Genomic DNA, 17,261 nt, shown 5'->3' on the forward strand with positions numbered 1-17,261 from the left:
TTTGGCATCTAAGCTATCTATCTGTTGCCTAGAACCCATTAAGAGGAATGGTCAGCGGCATGCACACCCCATGACAGGTACACACCTGGAAAGCAGCAGTGAGAGCACAGTCGTTGGGACTGGATGGCCTGGGTGGAGGGCAGGTCCACAGGTAAACTGCTGTTATTTTGGGACCTTACTTAAGATCCTTTAAAATGTATTTTTTTTTTTTTTTTTTTTTTTTTGAGACAGAGTCTCCCTCTGTTGCCTAGGCTGGAGTGCAGTGGCCAGATCTCAGCTCACTGCAAGCTCCGCCTCCTGGGTTTACGCCATTCTCCTGCCTCAGCCTCCCGAGTAGCTGGGACTACAGGCGCCCGCCACCTCGCCCGGCTGGTTTTTTGTATTTTTTAGTAGAGATGGGGTTTCACCGTGTTAGCCAGGGTGGTCTCGATCTCCTGACCTCGTGATGCGCCAGTCTCGGCCTCCCAAAGTGCTGGGATTACAGGCTTGAGCCACCGCGCCCAGCTAAAATGTATTCTTACCATGAGGTATTCTCACACAAGATTATACGCCACTAAATATCTACATAGATTGGGGGAGAAACTGATCCAAGGGCTACAGAATGCAATTGGTATTTTGCAAAGATTTCTGTTTTATATCAAAGATGACAAGCTATTTCCTGGTTGTAAACACTGGGACAAATTAACAAAATGAAAAGGTTCACAGGATAGAACATAGAAACAAGGGGTATTTACAGAATATCTGCATTGTAATAAAAATGGGATAGGGCAGTTCTCAAAATGTAGTCCCTGCATCAGCAACAACAAAATCACCTAGAAACTTGTTAGAAATGTTGCCTTCTATGGATTGGAATGAGGACAAATCACAACTTTTGTGAAATGCTAGGAATGTAAAACGGTGCAAGTTTTATGGAAAAGTTTCTCGATTCGTCAGAGAATTAAAGTTAGAATTACCACAGGATCTAGCAGTTCCACTTTTTTGGGTATACCCAGTAAGAACTGAAAGCAGGGTCTCGAAGAGATATTTGTGCCCTTATGCTTGTAGGGACAACATTCACAATAGCCAGAGGTAGAAGTAACCCAAGTGTCCATGAATAGATGTCATAAATAAAGGAAATGTGGCAAATGGCAACAATGAAATATTGCTCAGCCTTAAAATTTCTGACACATGCTAAAACATGGCTGAAATTTGAGGATATTATCCTTAGTGAAAAAAAAATAATGAAAAACACTCTAAGATTCTTCTTCTGTAAAGTACCAAGACTAGTCAGATTCATGACTTTGGCATGGTGGTCGCCAAGGACTGAAGAAATGTGGGAATGAGTTGTTATTTAATGGTTATAGAGTTTCATTTTACAAGATAAAGAGTTCAGGATGTTATTTGCACAACAATGTGAATGTACTTCAAGTATTAAACAGGACATTACAACAGTCAAGATGGCAAATTTGATGTGGCATGTACTTTACCATTGTTTTTTAAAAAACATATGATACTAGTTCTCAGTGCTAAATCAGAGATTTCTGGGTGTTGTTCATCATCTTGGCTACATTCAAGGCATATATGTGGCCTTTCTCCAGTGTGAACTACCGGAAGTAGTAGTGTGAAGTAGTAGCAAAATAATGTCACACATTTGCCGTACTCAGAAGACTTTCACTAGTGTGGATATTCTGAAGCCCAATAAGTACAATCTTGCATGTTGAATCTTTACCACTTTCTTTTTTTGAAAAAAAAAGACTCTCACTTTTATTGAAAAGACTCTTCTTCGGTGTAAACTCTCCTATGTCTAATGAGATGAGAGTCAAACCAAAATAATGTCCCAAGTTTGCTGAACACACATTTCTGCAGTGTGAATTATCTGATACGTAGCGATTGCAGAACTGTACCTACATAATTACCCACATTCATGGCACTCAGTCTTTCTCCAGTGTGTACTGCCTGCTGTCCAGCCACAGTATGTTGGCAACTGAAGGCTTTCCCATATCCACTGCATTCATAAGGGCCTTATCCAGTGTGGACTTTCTGATGTCTGAGAAGTGTGGAGTTATACCTAAAGAATTTCCCACATTCACTGCACTGCTTTGCTGCAGCGTGAACTGTCTGATGACAAATGAGGTGGGACTTTGTAAGGAAGGCCTTCCCACATTCACCGCATTCATAAGGCCGTTCTCCAGTGTGAACTCTTTGGTGCTGAATGAGGACAGATTTCAAGCTAAAGAATTTCCCACATTCATTGCACTCATAAGGCCTTTCTCCAGTGTGAACTCTCTGATGTCTACTGAGTGTAGACCTTTCCATAAAGAATTTCCCACATTCACTGCAACCATAAGACCTTTTTCCTGTATGAATTCTGTAATGCCTAAAGAGGTTTGAGTTGCACTTAAAGAACTTCCCACATTCACTGCAACCATAAGGCCTCTTTCCAGTGTGAACCCTCTGATGTGTAATGAGTGTGGAACTCCACATAAACAATTTCCCACATTCGCTGCACTCATAAGGCCTTTCTCCAGAGTGGATTGTCTGGTGACGAACAAGGTGAGACTTACAAAGAAAGGCCTTCCCACATTCATTGCACTCATAAGGCCTTTCTCCAGTGTGAGTTCTCTGATGTCTATTGAGTGTGGACCTTTCCATAAACAATATCCCACATTTGCTGCACTTATAAGGTCTTTCTCCAGTGTGGATTTTCTGATGGTCAGCCAGTTTATGTTTGTGGCTGAAGGCTTTCCCACATTCACTGCACAAGAAGGTCTTCCCTGCCACGTGAACGCTGTGGTTCTTCACAAATGTCGGTCTTCCTCCATCCCCTCTGGAAAGTCTCTCTCTAACCTGCTCCTTTCGGTGCTGGTGAAGATGTGCTGGACACGTGTACAGTCCCTGCTCGGGGTGTGTTCCGTCATGCTCCGTCAGACGCAGAACGTCCTTCAGAAGTGAGCTACATGTCTCACAGGGCTGGGTCTTCTGGGTAGATAGACAGGGTTTTGGAGCCATGACCTGTGACACTCCTATGGAAACACCTGGCTCTAAAGGTGCCTCCTCATCCTCAGCTCCATGGCAACAACCTGTAAGAATAAAAATGCTGGTGAGGTGCATGTTGACTGTGATGAGCGGAGGCAACCCCATCACAAATGTCAGTCAGACACCCCATGAAAATGATCGTGGAATTGGTGACAGGCATGAGCCCTGGTACTGTGGCAGGCCAGGTCTCCCTAACAGCTGAGCAGGCAGGCTTCCATGACAACGGTTTCAGCACTGACTGGTTAAGTTGATTAAAGGCTGATAGTGCCAGTGCTCTCATGCACAGGCTGGAGTGTTACAAAAGTCCACCAAGAGTTTTGCCTAGGCCTTTCCTGGGCCTTGAAGGACAACAAGATCAAGAAGGAATTCTTAACAGGACCTGTTTAGGATTAAATACGTTTTAAGTATGTTTTATTGGAGGTCTGAAGAAACTCCCCAGGCCTCAATGAATAAGTTTATTGGGGTTCTAAAGAAACTCCCCAAACCTCCATGATTTAGAAGGAGACAAGGGTAATCACTCCAGCACCTGGACCCATTTAGATGAAGTAAATTTACTGAGGCTCCAGAGGAAGGTCTTCAAGACTCAGATCTTGGTTATAGAGAAGTTAATCACTTACATCTTTAGAAGAATGCACACTTACATGTAGACAAATAGCTTAGAAGGTATATAAGCTCTGGAAAACTTTGTGCTTTTGAGTTGGTCTGGCAATAATTTCCAGGCCTTCTCCCTGTAACCGGTTACAGAAATAAAAACTCTTTTTTCCCAGTTCATCTGCATCTCATTATTGGGCTGCGAGAATAAGCAGCCCCACCCTCGGTTTGGTGTGGGAACAATACGGTTAGGCATTGCATCCCCACCCAGATCTCATCTTGAATTGTAATCTCCATAACCCCCACGTGTCAAGGGTGGGACCAGGTGAAACTAACCGGATCATGGGGACGGTTCCCCCAGGCTGTTCTCATGATCCTGAGTTCTCCTGAGATCTGATGGGTTTTATTTATTTATTTATTTTGAGACTGTATCTTGCTCTGCCGCCCAGGTTGGAGTGCAGTGGCACGATCTCTGCTAACTGCAACCTCTACCTCCTGGATTCCAGTGATTCTCCTGCCTCAGCTTCCTCAGTAGCTGGGATTACAGGCGTGTGCCACCACACCCAGCTAATTATTGTATTTTTAGTAGAGACGGGGTTTCACCATGTTTGCCAGGCTGGTCTCGAACTCCTGACCTCAGGTGATCCGCCCTCCTTGGCCTCCCAAAGTGCTGGGATTACAGGCGTGTGCCACAGCGCCCGGACGATCTAATGGTTTTATAAGCATCTTGCATTTCCCCTGCTTGCATTCACTCCGTCCTTCCGTCCTGTGAAGAAGGTGCCTGCTTCTCCTTCGCCTTCTACCATGATGGTAAATCTCCTGAGACCTCCCAACCATGCAGAACTGAGAGTCAATTCAACCTCTTTCCTTTATAAATTACCCAAGCTCAGGTATTTCTTTTCTTTTCTTTTTTTTTTTTTGAGATGAACTCTCATTCTTTCCCCCAGGCTGGAGTGCAGTGGTGTGATCTCAGCTCACCGCAACCTCCGCTTCCTGGGTTCAAGCAATTCTCCTGTCTCAGCCTCCCAAGTAGCTGGGATAACAGGAATGAACCACCATGCCCGGCTAATTTTTGTTGTTGTTATTTTTAGTAGAGACGGAGTTTTGCCATGTTGGCCAGTCTGGTCTCGAACTCCTGACCTCAAGTGACCCGTCCACCTTAGCCTCCCAAGGTGCTGGGATTATAGGCGTGAGCCACCAACCCCGGCCAAATATTGGGTATTTCTTTCTTTTGAGACAGAGTTTTGCTCTGTCACCCAGGCTGGAGTGCAGTGGCGCGATCTCAGCTCACTGCAACCTCCACCTCCTCGGTTCAAGTGATTCTCCTGCCTCAGCCTGCCGAGTAGCTAGGATTACAGGCACCTGCCGCCATACCCGGCTAAGTTTTGTATTTTTAGTACAGATGGGGTTTCACCATATTGGCCAGGCTGGTCTCAAACTCCTGACCTCAGGTGATCCACCTAAGCCTCCCAAAGTGCTGGGATTACAGGAGTGAGTGAGCCACCGCGCCCAGCCAGGGTATTTCTTAATAGCAGTGTGAGAACGGACAAATGTAGTAAACTGGTACCGAGGTAGTGAAATACTGCTGTAAGGATACCTGAAAATGTGGAAGTGACTTTGGAACTGGGTAACAGGCAGAGGTTGGAACAGTTTGGAGGGCTCAGAAGAAGACAGGAAAATGTGGGGAAGTTTGGAACTTCCTAGAGACTTGATGAATGGCTTTGATCAAAATGCTGATTTAGCACTATGGGCCATGAAGTCCAGGCTGTGGTGGTCTTCGACGGAGATGAGGAACTTGTTCGGAACTGGAGTAAAGGTGACTCTTGCTATCCTTTAGCAAAGAGATGGGTGGCATCTTGCCCCTGCCCTAGATATTTGTGGAACTTTGAATTTGAGAGAGATGATTTAGGGTATCTGGCAGAACAAATGTCTAGTGCTAAAGTGTTCAAGAGGAAGCAAAGCAGAAAAGTTTGGAAATTTTGCAGCCTGACTATGCAATAGAAAAGAAAAACCCATTTTCTGGGGAGAAATTCAAGGCTGCTGCAGAAATTTGCATAAGTAACGAGGAGCCAAATGTTAATCACCAAGATGATGGGGAAAATGTCTCCAACACCTGTCAGAGACCTTCCTGGCAGCCCCTCCCATCATAGGCCCAGAGGCCTAGGAGGGAAAAACGGTTTCATGGGTCTGGCCCAGGCTGTTTAGTGCAGCCTCAGGACGTGGAGCCCTGCCTCCCAGCTGCTGGCCCTAGGTCCCCCTGTTCTATGCAGCCTTGGGACATGGTGCCCTGCATTCCAGCTGCTTCAGCTCCAGCCATGGCTAAAAGGGGCAAGGTACAGCTCCAGCCATTGCTTCAGAGGGTATAAGCCCCAAGCCTTGGTGGCTTGCACATGGTGTTGGGCCTGTGGGTGCACAGAAGTCATGAAATGATATTTGGGAAGGAACCTCCACCTAGATTTCAGAGGATGTATGGAAATGCCAGATGTCCAGGCAGAGGTTTGCTGCAGGGGTGGAACTCATGGAGAACCTCTGCTAGGGCACTGCAGGAAGGGTTATGTGGGGTCGGAGCCCCCACACAGACTCCCTACTGGGGCACTACCTAGTGGAACTACAAGAAGAGGGCCACTGTCCTCCAGCCCCTAGAATGGTAGATCCACCAACAGCTTGCACCGTGTGCCTGAAAAAGCCGGAGACACTCAATGCCAGCCCATGAAAGCGGTTGAGAGGGGGTCTATACCCTGCAAAGCCACAAGGGCAGAGTTGCCCCAGACAGTGGGAGGGAGCCCACCTACTGTATCAGTGTGCCCCGGATGTGAGAGATGGGAGTCAAAGGATGTAATTTCAGAGCATTAAAATTTAATGATTGCCTCGCTGGGTTTTGGACTTGCATGGGGCCTGTAGACCTTGTTTTGGCCAATTTCTTCCATTAGGAGTAGGTACATTTATCCAATGCCTGTATCCTCATTATATCTTGGAAGTAACTAACTTGCTTTTGACTTTACAGGCTTATAGGCAGAAGGGACTTGCCTTGTCTCAGATGAGACTTTGGACTTGGACTTTTGGGTTAATGCTGGAATGAATTAAAACTTTGGGGGACTGTTAGGAATTGGTGTTGAAATGTGAAAGGGACATAAAATTTGGGAGGGGCCGGGGTGGAATAATATGGTTAGGCTCTGTGTCCCCACCCAAATCTCATCTTGAATTGTAATGCCAATAATTCCCACGTGTCAAGCGTGGGACCAGGTGGACATAACTCAATCATGAGAACAGTTTCCCCCATGCTATTCTCATGAAACTGAGTAAATTCTCATGAAATTTGCTGGTTTTATGTGTCTGGCATTTTCCCTGCTTGGATTCATTTGTCTTGCTGCCCTGTGAAGAAGATGCCTGCTTCTCCTTTGCTTTCCGCCATGATTGTAAGTTTCCTGAGGCCTCCCCAGCAATGGGGACCTGTGAATCAATTAACCTCTTTCCTTTAGAAATTACCCAGTCTTGGGTATTTCCTAATAGCAGAGTGAGAACGAAGTAATACAAACACGAAGGCCAATGAGAAGAAGGCCTGCTGTGCAGAGTTGGACATGGCAAATACCCATAATGGGAGAGCCCTGATGATAAGTAAGAACACAAGAGAGGGGTACAGTGCAGAGAGGAGAAGGAGGGTCTCCAAATCACTTCTCTGCAAATGGCTTTCCACAAGCCACGGCTGCTGGTGACTAGTGAGCAGTGTGTAGAAGGCTGTGTCTAAACCCAGAGAGATCTGACTGTGACAGAGGAGACGGTGTTCAGGGACTACTGACAAATACATGCAGACCTCACCTCAAGTACAGGTCATGCATTGGAGGGCACTGCAAAGGGAGCAGTCGAAGAGAATAGGTAACAGGTGGAAGCCAGGGATTAGAAGTCAGAGTAGAAATGACAATGCGGGAAGGAAAGGAAGAGTGAGTTGTGGCAACCGGTCTTGAACTAAACAACAGGGATCACAGGACAGGTTCCTAGTGTGGTATGACCCAACCTGTGATATTACACCTTTTCCCAACTCCCAGGAACCAGGATCATGTCCCTCTGAGTCTCTATAGCCCTTCAGGGAGTAATATCCACCCTCTTGGGTACCAGGGCCCTCCCCATTGCTTAAGGTGACAGTCTGTGAGACCTGAAAGAGACCAGTCCTAGGGGAAAGACACAGAAAGAGACAAGCACACGCCCAGAGAGACCACCTGATGATATCCCACATTCTATAATCACCAGAACTTCACAGAAGATTTCTACATCCTGCACAATCAAGCCAGTGCTTCACCAAATTAGTGATCAGGTCAGTGCCAGAAATTCCAGGAACAAGAAGGCACCAAGAAATATTGGCAAGAGTGGCCGGGCGCAGTGGCTCAACCCTGTAATCCCAGCACTTTGGGAGGCCGAGACGGGCGGATCACGAGGTCAGGATATCGAGACCATCCTGGCTAACACGGTGAAACCCCGTCTCTACTAAAAACTACAAAAAACTAGCCGGGCGAGGTGGCGGCGCCTGTAGTCCCAGCTACTCGGGAGGCTGAGTCAGGAGAATGGCGGGAACCCGGGAGGCGGAGCTTGCAGTGAGCTGAGATCCGGCCAGTGCACTCCAGCCTGGGCGACAGAGCGAGACTCCGTCTCAAAAAAAAAAAAAAAAAAAAAAAAAAAAAAAGAAATATTGGCAAGAGCAAGGGAACAACAGAGCACAGAGGTCCCGTGCATTAGACGAGAACACAGGGCCAGTGGGTTTCTACGTCAGCTTCAACATTTCTGGATCCTGAGCCCTTTCTTGCAAGCATTGGAGCAGCAGGGGATGGGGCTGCTAGGAAAAAGGGAGCACACAGCACACAGCCCAGTCCTGACTCTCACAGAACACATGTCAGGAAACAAGGAAAAGCAGCAGCACCCACGGTCTCACTGTGGGAAACGCAGAGCCACCTTCAGGTAAAAGGAGATAACACAGCCCAACCCAGGACACTGGGCAAGTATGAAGGCCTTACCTAACGAGGACAACAGGGCCAAATTCTCCAGCATCACATCGCGGTACAGCAACCTCTGAGCCTCATCAAGGTGCCCCCACTCCTCCTGGGAGAAATATATGGCCACGTCCTCAAAGACCACACGGCCCTGCCAAATTGGGAAAGATGAATACATGAGTAGCTTCTTTTCAAGCTGTATTTACTTACGTTCTCTATTTTCTACTTATATTTACCACCCATTAAACACAGGGCCAAACTAACAGCCAAATGTGTTTCCATCTCCCCTACCATCCTGGGCACATATTCTGAACCACCTCCATCTCTAACTTTCTCAAACCAGCCACTATTTCCCATATTCTAAATCAACCCAGGGACAGGTACTGCTCAACTAGGGATAGTCCCAATAGCCCAGGCATCCTGGAATTACTAAAACTAGCCAAACTATCCTGACACCCAGCCCTGCCTTGTTTCCCTTTGAAATCCCAAGAGCATCTGTGGACTAAACTAAACTCTCCTCACAGCAATTTTTCTCCTGACCAAATCTGGCGCTTCACCATGTGGCCCTGTGTTATGTGGTGTGCACCCTCCTTAGGGAAACGTAAGGAATAAATATCTTCTTTCAGTGTCATTGGCCTGTCCCTGGCATCACTCACTCACATCCATAAATGAAAGCTCCATGGGGGCCAGGCACAGTGGATCATGCCTATAATCCCAGACCTTTGGGAGGCTGAGGCGGGCAGATCACCTGAGGTCAGGAGCTCGAGACCAGCCTGGCCAACACAGTGAAATCCCGTCTCTACTAAAAATACAAAAATTAGCTGGGCATGGCAGCACAGGCCTGTAGTCCTAGCTACTTGGGAGGTTAAGGCAGAATTGCTTGAATCCAGGAGGTGCAGGTTGCAGTGAGCCAAGATCGTGCCACTGCACTCCAGCCTGGGCAACAGAGCGAGACTCCATCTCAAAAAAAAAAAAAAAAGAAAAAAAAGAAAAAAAAAAAAAGAGAAAAAGAAAGAGAAAAAGAAAAAACCCAGTGGGTACAATCACTGCTACATTTCTCTCTCCAGGAACTCATCCCTCTCCCCTATACCTCCATTCCTTCCTCAATCTCCACACCTTCCCAGTGTGGCAGACAAACAACATCCAGGGGGCACAAGCGACTTTTCTCTCCATATTTACATTGGCCACCGTGTCCAGCACAGAGGAAACAGATGGAAGATAAGGGAGAAAAGGAATGTGGGACTCCCATGGGGGGATCCATCCTCTCCTGCCAGCCAGTTTCCATGGAGTCACCCAGATCTTGCCTCCCAAGACAACCAAACTCAGACTCATCCTCCTCCCTTGAGCTACCAGGGGCAGGGCCTGGGGCCTCCATTCACACTCCTCCTGCTTAAACATCAGTCTTTGGTCAGCACTCCAATCCCGTCTCTCACACCTCCACTCCTGTCAATTCCACAGACACCTCCCAGCCCACACCACAGGCATTTCCTTCACCTCCTAACAGGCCACACTGCACACAGAAACCAGGTGGTGCACGGCAAATGCACTCAGCATCCAGTTCACTCCCAGGCCTGCCCCAGAACACCAAAGTCTCCTAGCACCGGGGGCAGCCCAAAGCCCTGCTTTGAAGGTTCCCTACATGCCCCTGTTTCTCAGTTCACTGTCAGCAGCCCAAACCAACCATGTGAGGACTTCACATACTCTCAGCTGTGTCCTGCCTCTTTGGGAGGCTGAGGAGGGTGGATCATGAGGTCAGGAGATCAAGACCATCTTGGCCAACATGGTGAAACCCCATCTCTACTAAAAACACAAAAATTAGTTGGGCGTGGTGGCGTGAGTCTGTCGTCCCAGCTACTCAGGAGGCTGAGGCAGAAGAATCACTTGAACCTGGGAGGCAGAGATTGCAGTGAGCTGAGATTATGCCACTGCTCTCCAGCCTGGGCCACATCTCAAAAATAAACAAACAACAGAAAAAGAACTGTGAGTCAATTAAACCTCTTTTCCTCATAAATTACCCAGTCTCAGGTAGTTCTTTGTAGCAATATGAAAATGGACTAATACAACTCCCATCCTCACCTCAATCCAACTGATGCTTAGCAACTCTCCAACCTCACCCTATTACCCCCTCATCAACCCCATCATGTCCACTCTCCTTCAGAAGCCTTTCTCACTCCTATACCCCACCATCTCACATACACTCATCCCCACAAACACTCCATTCCCTCATTTGTCTAGTGACTCCCCGCCACCACACACGTACCCAGTAAGAGACCCCGTTCTCATGCCCCATTCCAATTCTCTATTGTCAAACAGCACTGCCACCATAACCTAGAGATGCTGTCACCTAAACTGAATCCACGGCTTCATCCTGGTCTATATGACAGCCACTGTGGTGTGGATGTTTCCAACCGGAACTCCTCCACCAGGAGTCTCTGAGACATCTGTGGCCTGAACAAACACTGACTCCTCATACTCACTCTGAAAATTCCTTCTACTGCTGACTTCTCCCGTCATAGCTAATGGAGCATCTATAATTCCAAACAAAACCATGGGGCCACTCCTGATTCTCCTTCTATCCTACCTCCCCAGCTGCCTCACTCTCTACATCATAAAATGTGGGCAGCTCCAGTTCAAAACACATCCTGAAGCCAACACTACTCTTGACAAGTTACCACCAACATCCACCTAGACTGCTGCAGGAACATCCTCTCAGATCTCCCTGCCATTACCCTCATCTCCACAGTCTGTCCTCCTCAGAAGCCAAAGAAAGTTCCTTAAGCTAGGGTCCTATCACTGCCCTCTTCTGCTTTGAATCTTCCCCATCTACCACCTCCCTTAGATTAGAGACCCAGGACCTAGGCTGTCATTCCAGGCCTGATGTTTGTGTGTCTCTAGCCACCTCCCACTCTGCTCCCTATTCCTATCTGATGTAACAGACACTTGCAGTTAACTAAAAATCCAGTTCAGTCTCTCCTCCAAACATTGAAACATTCTTAATCTTGTGCCCGTGACACTCTGACAGATGTTATCACGTCAGTTGTCAAAAATGGGAACCACTCCATATAATCCAGGGCCATCCACATAAGGTGTCACAATAAACTTCAAACAATCAAACAGAAATCCCAGACCTAATTTAAGATACTAGAACTGGTGGAACCACCCACTTTTCAGACATAAGAGAGGGAAAAAGACAGAGAGTCTCAGGACACCACTTTTCTTTATATGGAGGTGCCAAAACCATCTATGAGATAACTGGTAGGTGAAAGGTAGAAAACACTCTACTCACCTGTGCTGGGTTCATTTCTGCCATCGCCAGGGGGCCCTGAGGGAAGAGGGAAACCATGAGAAATGGGAAACCGTGGGAAGATCCTATAGGCAGAGTTGGACCACCATCTCTTCTTCCTTACCCTAAAGCAAACTGATCTCAAGTTGATTGTATAAACTCAGCTTCTCAGACTTCAGCGTTGGCTCTTAGCAGCACTGTGACTCTAGAAAGAACTGAACCTGCTGGAGCTTCAGTGCTCTCATCTGTAAATAGGTTGTAAGAATGGCTCCCACCCCATAGGACTCTTACCGGTGTCAAACACTGGTAGCTCATCATATGTATCAGCTATCACTATTCTTGGACTAATGGTTTACTATATGTTTTCAGTGTAAATGATGTAGTAGAATTTCAAAAACTGAGATGTATGTTTTAGCTTTTAAAATTTCAGAGGATACTAAAATTTTCCATGGTATGTTGATAATTATAGGCAAATTTGGGTCAAATCAATTATGTAGTATTTGCAGGAATTTAACTCAATGAATAGCTTCACTTCTAACTGCCTACCTATGTGTACACATTTAGAAGGACACTGGCTAGTGTTTATACCAATAAGTGTTTCATACTTTTTTTTTTTTGAGAGACAGAGTCTCGCTCTGTCACCCAGGCTGGAGTGCAGTGGTGCAATCTCGGCTCACTACAAGCTCCGCCTCCCAGGTTCACGCCATTCTCCCACCTCAGCCTCCTGAGTAGCTGGGACTACAGGCACCCACCACCACGCCTGGCTAATTTTTTGTATTTTTAATAGAGACGGGGTTTCACTGTGTTAGCCAGCATGGTCTCTATCACCTGGCCTCGTGATCCACCCGCCTTGGACTCCCAAAGTGCTGGGATTACAGGCGTGAGCCACCACGCCTGGCCTCATACATTCTTAATGAGCTGTAGGGAGGGGCTGAGCAGGTAGGTCAGCTACTGGTCCTCTCTGCAACCAGGCCTGCCTGTTATATAAGGCTCTGAGGGGAGCTTGCTGGGAGACCTTGACTGGGGCAGATCATCCAATCTTGCCTTGGTATGTGGAGAAGGGGAAAACGCAGTGCTCTAGTTTAGAACCCAGCTGCTCTACTAGTCTGGGTAACTTTTTTCTTTTCCTACAAAGAGTGGCCCTGAGGGTCAGTCAAGCCTATAGGTGCAGAATATAAACCATCTGAAACCTTAGTCTCCATCCTCAAGCCCATTCCTTATTCCATCCATGCCTCCCTTTTTCTAGGCAGAGGACAAAATCCTTCCTATGGCAGGTCTGTGCCTTTCTAAAGTAAGTGTCCAGCTTATGACTCCACCTATGGTCTGAACCCCAAGTATCAGCTCTCTCCTCCCTCACCACATAGCTCACAGGCAATGACCTTCAGACTTCCCTACCAAGTTGGATCCTCAGGGCCCCGTTCAATCTACACCCTCTATTCTTTTTTTTTTTTTTTTTTTCTTGAACAAACATCTTTATTTAAGAAATCAAATAGGGTGAAAATGATGGTAGCAATTTCACACAAGGATACAAGACAAAGCTTAGAATTACTTGCTCAAAAGTTATTCAGAATGGAACAAAAGTGTTCAAGTGCTCCCAATTAGCACAGGTTGTATTACTTGCTTTTCAATGGACATTTACTATTTTACAGTAAGATCTACTTATCATAGGAACACAGACACAATTCCCAGCCCCCTCTGATGTATTGCCTAAAAGACTGAGTACAAATGTTAATGTAACCCAAGCTTTTCTTTGACAACAATCCTAAAAATTGCCTTAAAACTTTTACAAGTACAGGTATCAACAGTTTACTGTCTGAGGGAAAGGAAATATAAGAATATAAAGTGACAGAAGCAACACACTTCACTGTGGCCTGGAACTGCTCCCAGCCTCCTATTTTACAAACATGATTCAGGTTCTCACATTATAGCAGGATCACTATTCCTACCCTCTGGCAGAAGCAGACATGTGACACTTAGCACTGCACAAGTGTTTCTTTGGCTTCTTGAGTAGTGCTGTGTATAGTGCCTATACATTTTTATAACATCTCTAAATGCATAACGTCCACATATGTGCTAACACATTTCACTCCCAACTGCAGAATATTTTAGTTTTAAATCTAGCTACCAAATCTTGACTGTGACATTTGTTTTGGATTGTTACATTAAGATCAACCTATCTGGGCTGGGTATGGTGGCTCACACCTGTAATCCCAGCACTTTGGGAGGCTGAGGCAGGAGAATCACTTGAAGTTAGAAGCGGAGGTTGTAGTGAGCCAAGTGCCATTGCACTCCAGCCTGGACAACAGAGCGAAACTCCATCTCAGAAAAAAACAAAAGATCAACCTATCTGAATCGGGAAAGTCAAAAGCTTATTCCTAGCCAGGAACAGTGGCTCACGCCTGTAATCCCAGCACTCTGGAAGACTGAGGCGGGCAGATAACCTGAGTTCAGGAGTTCAAGACCAGCCTGGCCAAAATGGCGAAACCCCGTCTTTACTAAAAATACAAAAATTAGCCAGGCATATGACTGTAATGCCAGCTACTTGGGAAGAAGGAGAATTGCTTGAACCCGGGAGGCAGAGGCTGCAGTGAGCCAAGATCGTGCCACTGCACTCCAGCCTGCATGACAAGAGCAAGACTATCTTAAAAAAAAAAAAAAAAAAAAAGGAAAGAAAAGCTTATTCCCAATTTTTAAGTAAAAATATTTCATGGCCAGGCGCGAGTAATCCCAGCACTTTGGGAGGCCGAGGCAGGCAGATCACGAGGTCAGGAGTTCAAGACCAGCCTGACCAACATGGCGAAACCCTGTCTCTACTAAAAGTACAAAAAAAAATTAGCCAGGCATGGTGGCGGGAGCCCATAATCTCAGCTACTAAGGAGGCTGAGGCAGAAGAATTGCTTGAACCCGGGAGGTGGAGGGTGCAGTGAGCTGAGATCGTGCCACTGCACTCCAGCCCGGGCAACAAGAGCAAAACTCCTTCTCAAAAAAAAAAAAGAAAAAGAAAAAAAGTCATTATTATTGATAACAAGCTCTTTATAACACTGTTCACAAGGGAATACCAATTGATCTATTGATATGTGACATGAGACAGAATGTACTATTTGTAAACATAAAAGGAATTTCATTAAGTTTAGATAAGCTGAGAATACACAAAAGTTTTCCAAGCTATTTAATCAAGTAACTTACAATGTACACATTCCTGAGTATACACCACTCTGGTGGTATCATTTATTTTGGAATTTTCTGCATTCAGCTTAAAAGGTGTTTCTTCCCAAGAAACTGAACTTTTCTGTCGAATGCACTTGATCGAATAGGAGAATTGGGTTCATAAAATGGATTCATTGAAAACTTTATATATAAATCATAAACATCAGTAAAGAAGTTCTTTATTCCATCTTCTTGTCTTATGTCATGAAGCATAATAAACCTCATATGCCCGGCGGTGAGAAATGCTGACACAAACCACTCGTTGAACTTGTCCACAGTTTTCAAGTACATGTTGTTCGACAGCCACATGTTCTCATCTACGAGGTCGAGAGCAGCATGAGCTATGAACTGGTTCAGATGACGATGGTCGTCTTTGGATTCTGCCTTCCCAGCTGGCAAAAACTCCATTTCAAAAACTGGATTATCATGGTGACCAACAATTACAAAGTAGAAGCTCCCAGACATGGTCTTCAATATATCGCTCCTGCAGCGGGAGGCCGACAACGGAAACGCAATGTCAGTTTCCGCGGAAGAGACCCGCGCTCTGCACCTTTTTTGACACAGAGTCTTGCTCTGTCGCCCAGGCTGGAGTGCAGTGGAGCGATCTTGGCTCACTGCAACCTCCACCTCCCGGGTTCAAGCAATTCTCCTGCCTCAACCTCCCGAGTAGCTGGGATGACAGGCACGCGCCACCACGCCTGGCTAGTTTTTGTATTTTTAGTAGAGATGGGGTTTCACCATGTTGGTCAGGCTGGTCTTGAATGCCTGACCTCGTGATCCGCCCGCCTCGGCCTCCCAAAGTGCTGGGATTACCAGCAGGAGACACCGCGCCCGGCCACCCTCTATTCTTTTGAAGAAACTACACCAGCTCTCTTCTGTAGACTTCAGACCTTTCTGTCCCCCTACCCATGTGACATTTTCCACTTGAGACGCCTGAGAATGACACTGGCCAAACTGCAACCCATGATCTTCTCCATGAAACCTACTCCTCATGCTGCTGATTTCCCCAACTTCATTCTTTCAGATGTTCAGGCAAAATAGAAAAAAAAAAAAAAAAAAAAAAAAAAAAATTGGCCCTTCACTCCCTATTTTTGCTCACGGACACATCTGATACAGCAGGAAAACCTGTTGACTCTATCTTCCAGGTCTATCCAGAATCCCATCACATAGCCCCTCTTCTACCATGGCTCTGGTGCAGTCTCTGGGATCCACTGCAGTGGCCTCTTCTCGGTCTCTGTGTCAATGGCCTACCCTGCTCGTTCTAACTCTGTACCTGCCCCCTCCGACTGGTCCTCCCTTGACAACCTTCCATGGTTACTGGCTGCTCAGGTTGCCATTCCAAGAGAGAATTCACAAAACCCTCTCTTTCCCGCAGAAAACACACACTCCGGGCTCCCCGACGCGGCCCACTCGGCAGCGCCTCCATGCCCTGAACCTGAGGTCCCCGAAGGGGAGCTCTGGGGCTGCATCAAACCAGCTGATACGGGGACCCCACACAGGAACGCCACCCTCTTCGGGACAAGGGGCCTGACCGGCAGGGCCCCTTCTGTGGGCTTCAGCACTGGAAGGAGGGGTCGGGCGGAGTTGGGGGGCCTGGGGTGGGGCACCCACCTTAGATTCTTCGGCGCGGACTCCGCCAGCCCAGCCAGGGAAGAGAGGGGCGGGAGCGACAAAGGCAAGACAAGGACACCGCTGTCCCCAGTCCTTATCAGCTGAGCCTCTGCCACTGTCAGTTGCGCCTGTGTCACTACCGCCTCTGCGCCGAGGGAACCCAGCCGCTTCTCGCGCTTTTCCGCTCCGTCACTTCGGTGACGTCATAGAGCGCCAAAGGCCGGAGCTAGTGAAAACACCAGAGAGAACCAAATCAACTACCGCGGAGGACGCCGGAAGTCCCGCCCTCCGACGATGCGCACGCACGCACGCACGCACGCACGCACACATTCCTTCCTGTACCTTTATTGGGTCAGTTGCGCCTCCGAGAACCGCAGTGTCTTCTGGGTTATGAAGTTTCGACCCCGCTTCTGGACTTGCCTTAGAGCGTTGGTCAGGCTTTATATGGCGGGTAGAGGCTCAGTGGCACCGTCAGGGGAGCTGGTAAACGGAGTGCCGGACTCCAAAGACAGGACGGGGCTTGGGTTGCTCTTAAAGGCGACATAATCAGATTTTCTTGAAGTAACGTCTAGGAT

General features: G+C 47.1%; 2 protein-coding genes across 3 annotated transcripts; both read right to left on the reverse strand.

Annotated features, from left to right (window-relative positions):
• Positions 1-1,316: 1,316 nt before the first annotated feature.
• ZNF547 (zinc finger protein 547) lies at positions 1,317-16,788 on the reverse strand. Of its 2 annotated transcripts, none has more exons than XM_007998294.3 (4): positions 16,687-16,788; positions 11,872-11,907; positions 8,610-8,736; positions 1,317-3,059 (listed from the first exon to the last, which is right to left on the reverse strand). In XM_007998294.3, exons 2-4 carry the CDS (start codon positions 11,893-11,895, stop codon positions 2,002-2,004), a joined length of 1,209 nt encoding a protein of 402 aa, XP_007996485.3. In that variant the 5' UTR covers positions 11,896-11,907; positions 16,687-16,788; the 3' UTR covers positions 1,317-2,001. The 2 variants fall into 2 exon arrangements, with proteins under 2 accessions (XP_007996485.3, XP_007996484.3); XM_007998293.3 differs by lacking the exon at positions 16,687-16,788 and adding an exon at positions 15,055-15,161 and having other exon boundaries at positions 1,891-3,059.
• On the reverse strand, positions 15,004-16,790 carry TRAPPC2B (trafficking protein particle complex subunit 2B). The gene is made up of 2 exons (XM_007998297.3): positions 16,687-16,790; positions 15,004-15,559 (listed from the first exon to the last, which is right to left on the reverse strand). The coding sequence occupies exon 2, from the start codon at positions 15,538-15,540 to the stop codon at positions 15,118-15,120; it is 423 nt and encodes a 140-aa protein (XP_007996488.1). The 5' UTR covers positions 15,541-15,559; positions 16,687-16,790; the 3' UTR covers positions 15,004-15,117.
• Positions 16,791-17,261: the final 471 nt, after the last annotated feature.

This window comes from Chlorocebus sabaeus, chromosome 6, assembly GCF_047675955.1.
Source record: "Chlorocebus sabaeus isolate Y175 chromosome 6, mChlSab1.0.hap1, whole genome shotgun sequence".
In the NCBI taxonomy this organism is placed as follows: Eukaryota; Metazoa; Chordata; class Mammalia; order Primates; family Cercopithecidae; genus Chlorocebus; species Chlorocebus sabaeus.

Bases quoted from the DNA above. Each gene is read 5' to 3' on its own strand.
- ZNF547 (XM_007998293.3), bottom strand. From the start codon at position 15,096: ATGATACCACCAGAGTGGTGTATACTCAGGAATGTGTACATT. The intron at 8,737-11,871 runs GTGAGTAGAGTG...CCAATTTGGCAG, and splicing joins CAGAAATGAACCCAGCACAG to GGCCGTGTGGTCTTTGAGGA. The intron at 3,060-8,609 runs GTAAGGCCTTCA...TTATTCTTACAG, and splicing joins GGCCCTGTTGTCCTCGTTAG to GTTGTTGCCATGGAGCTGAG.
- TRAPPC2B (XM_007998297.3), bottom strand. From the start codon at position 15,540: ATGTCTGGGAGCTTCTACTTTGTAATTGTTGGTCACCATGATAATCCA.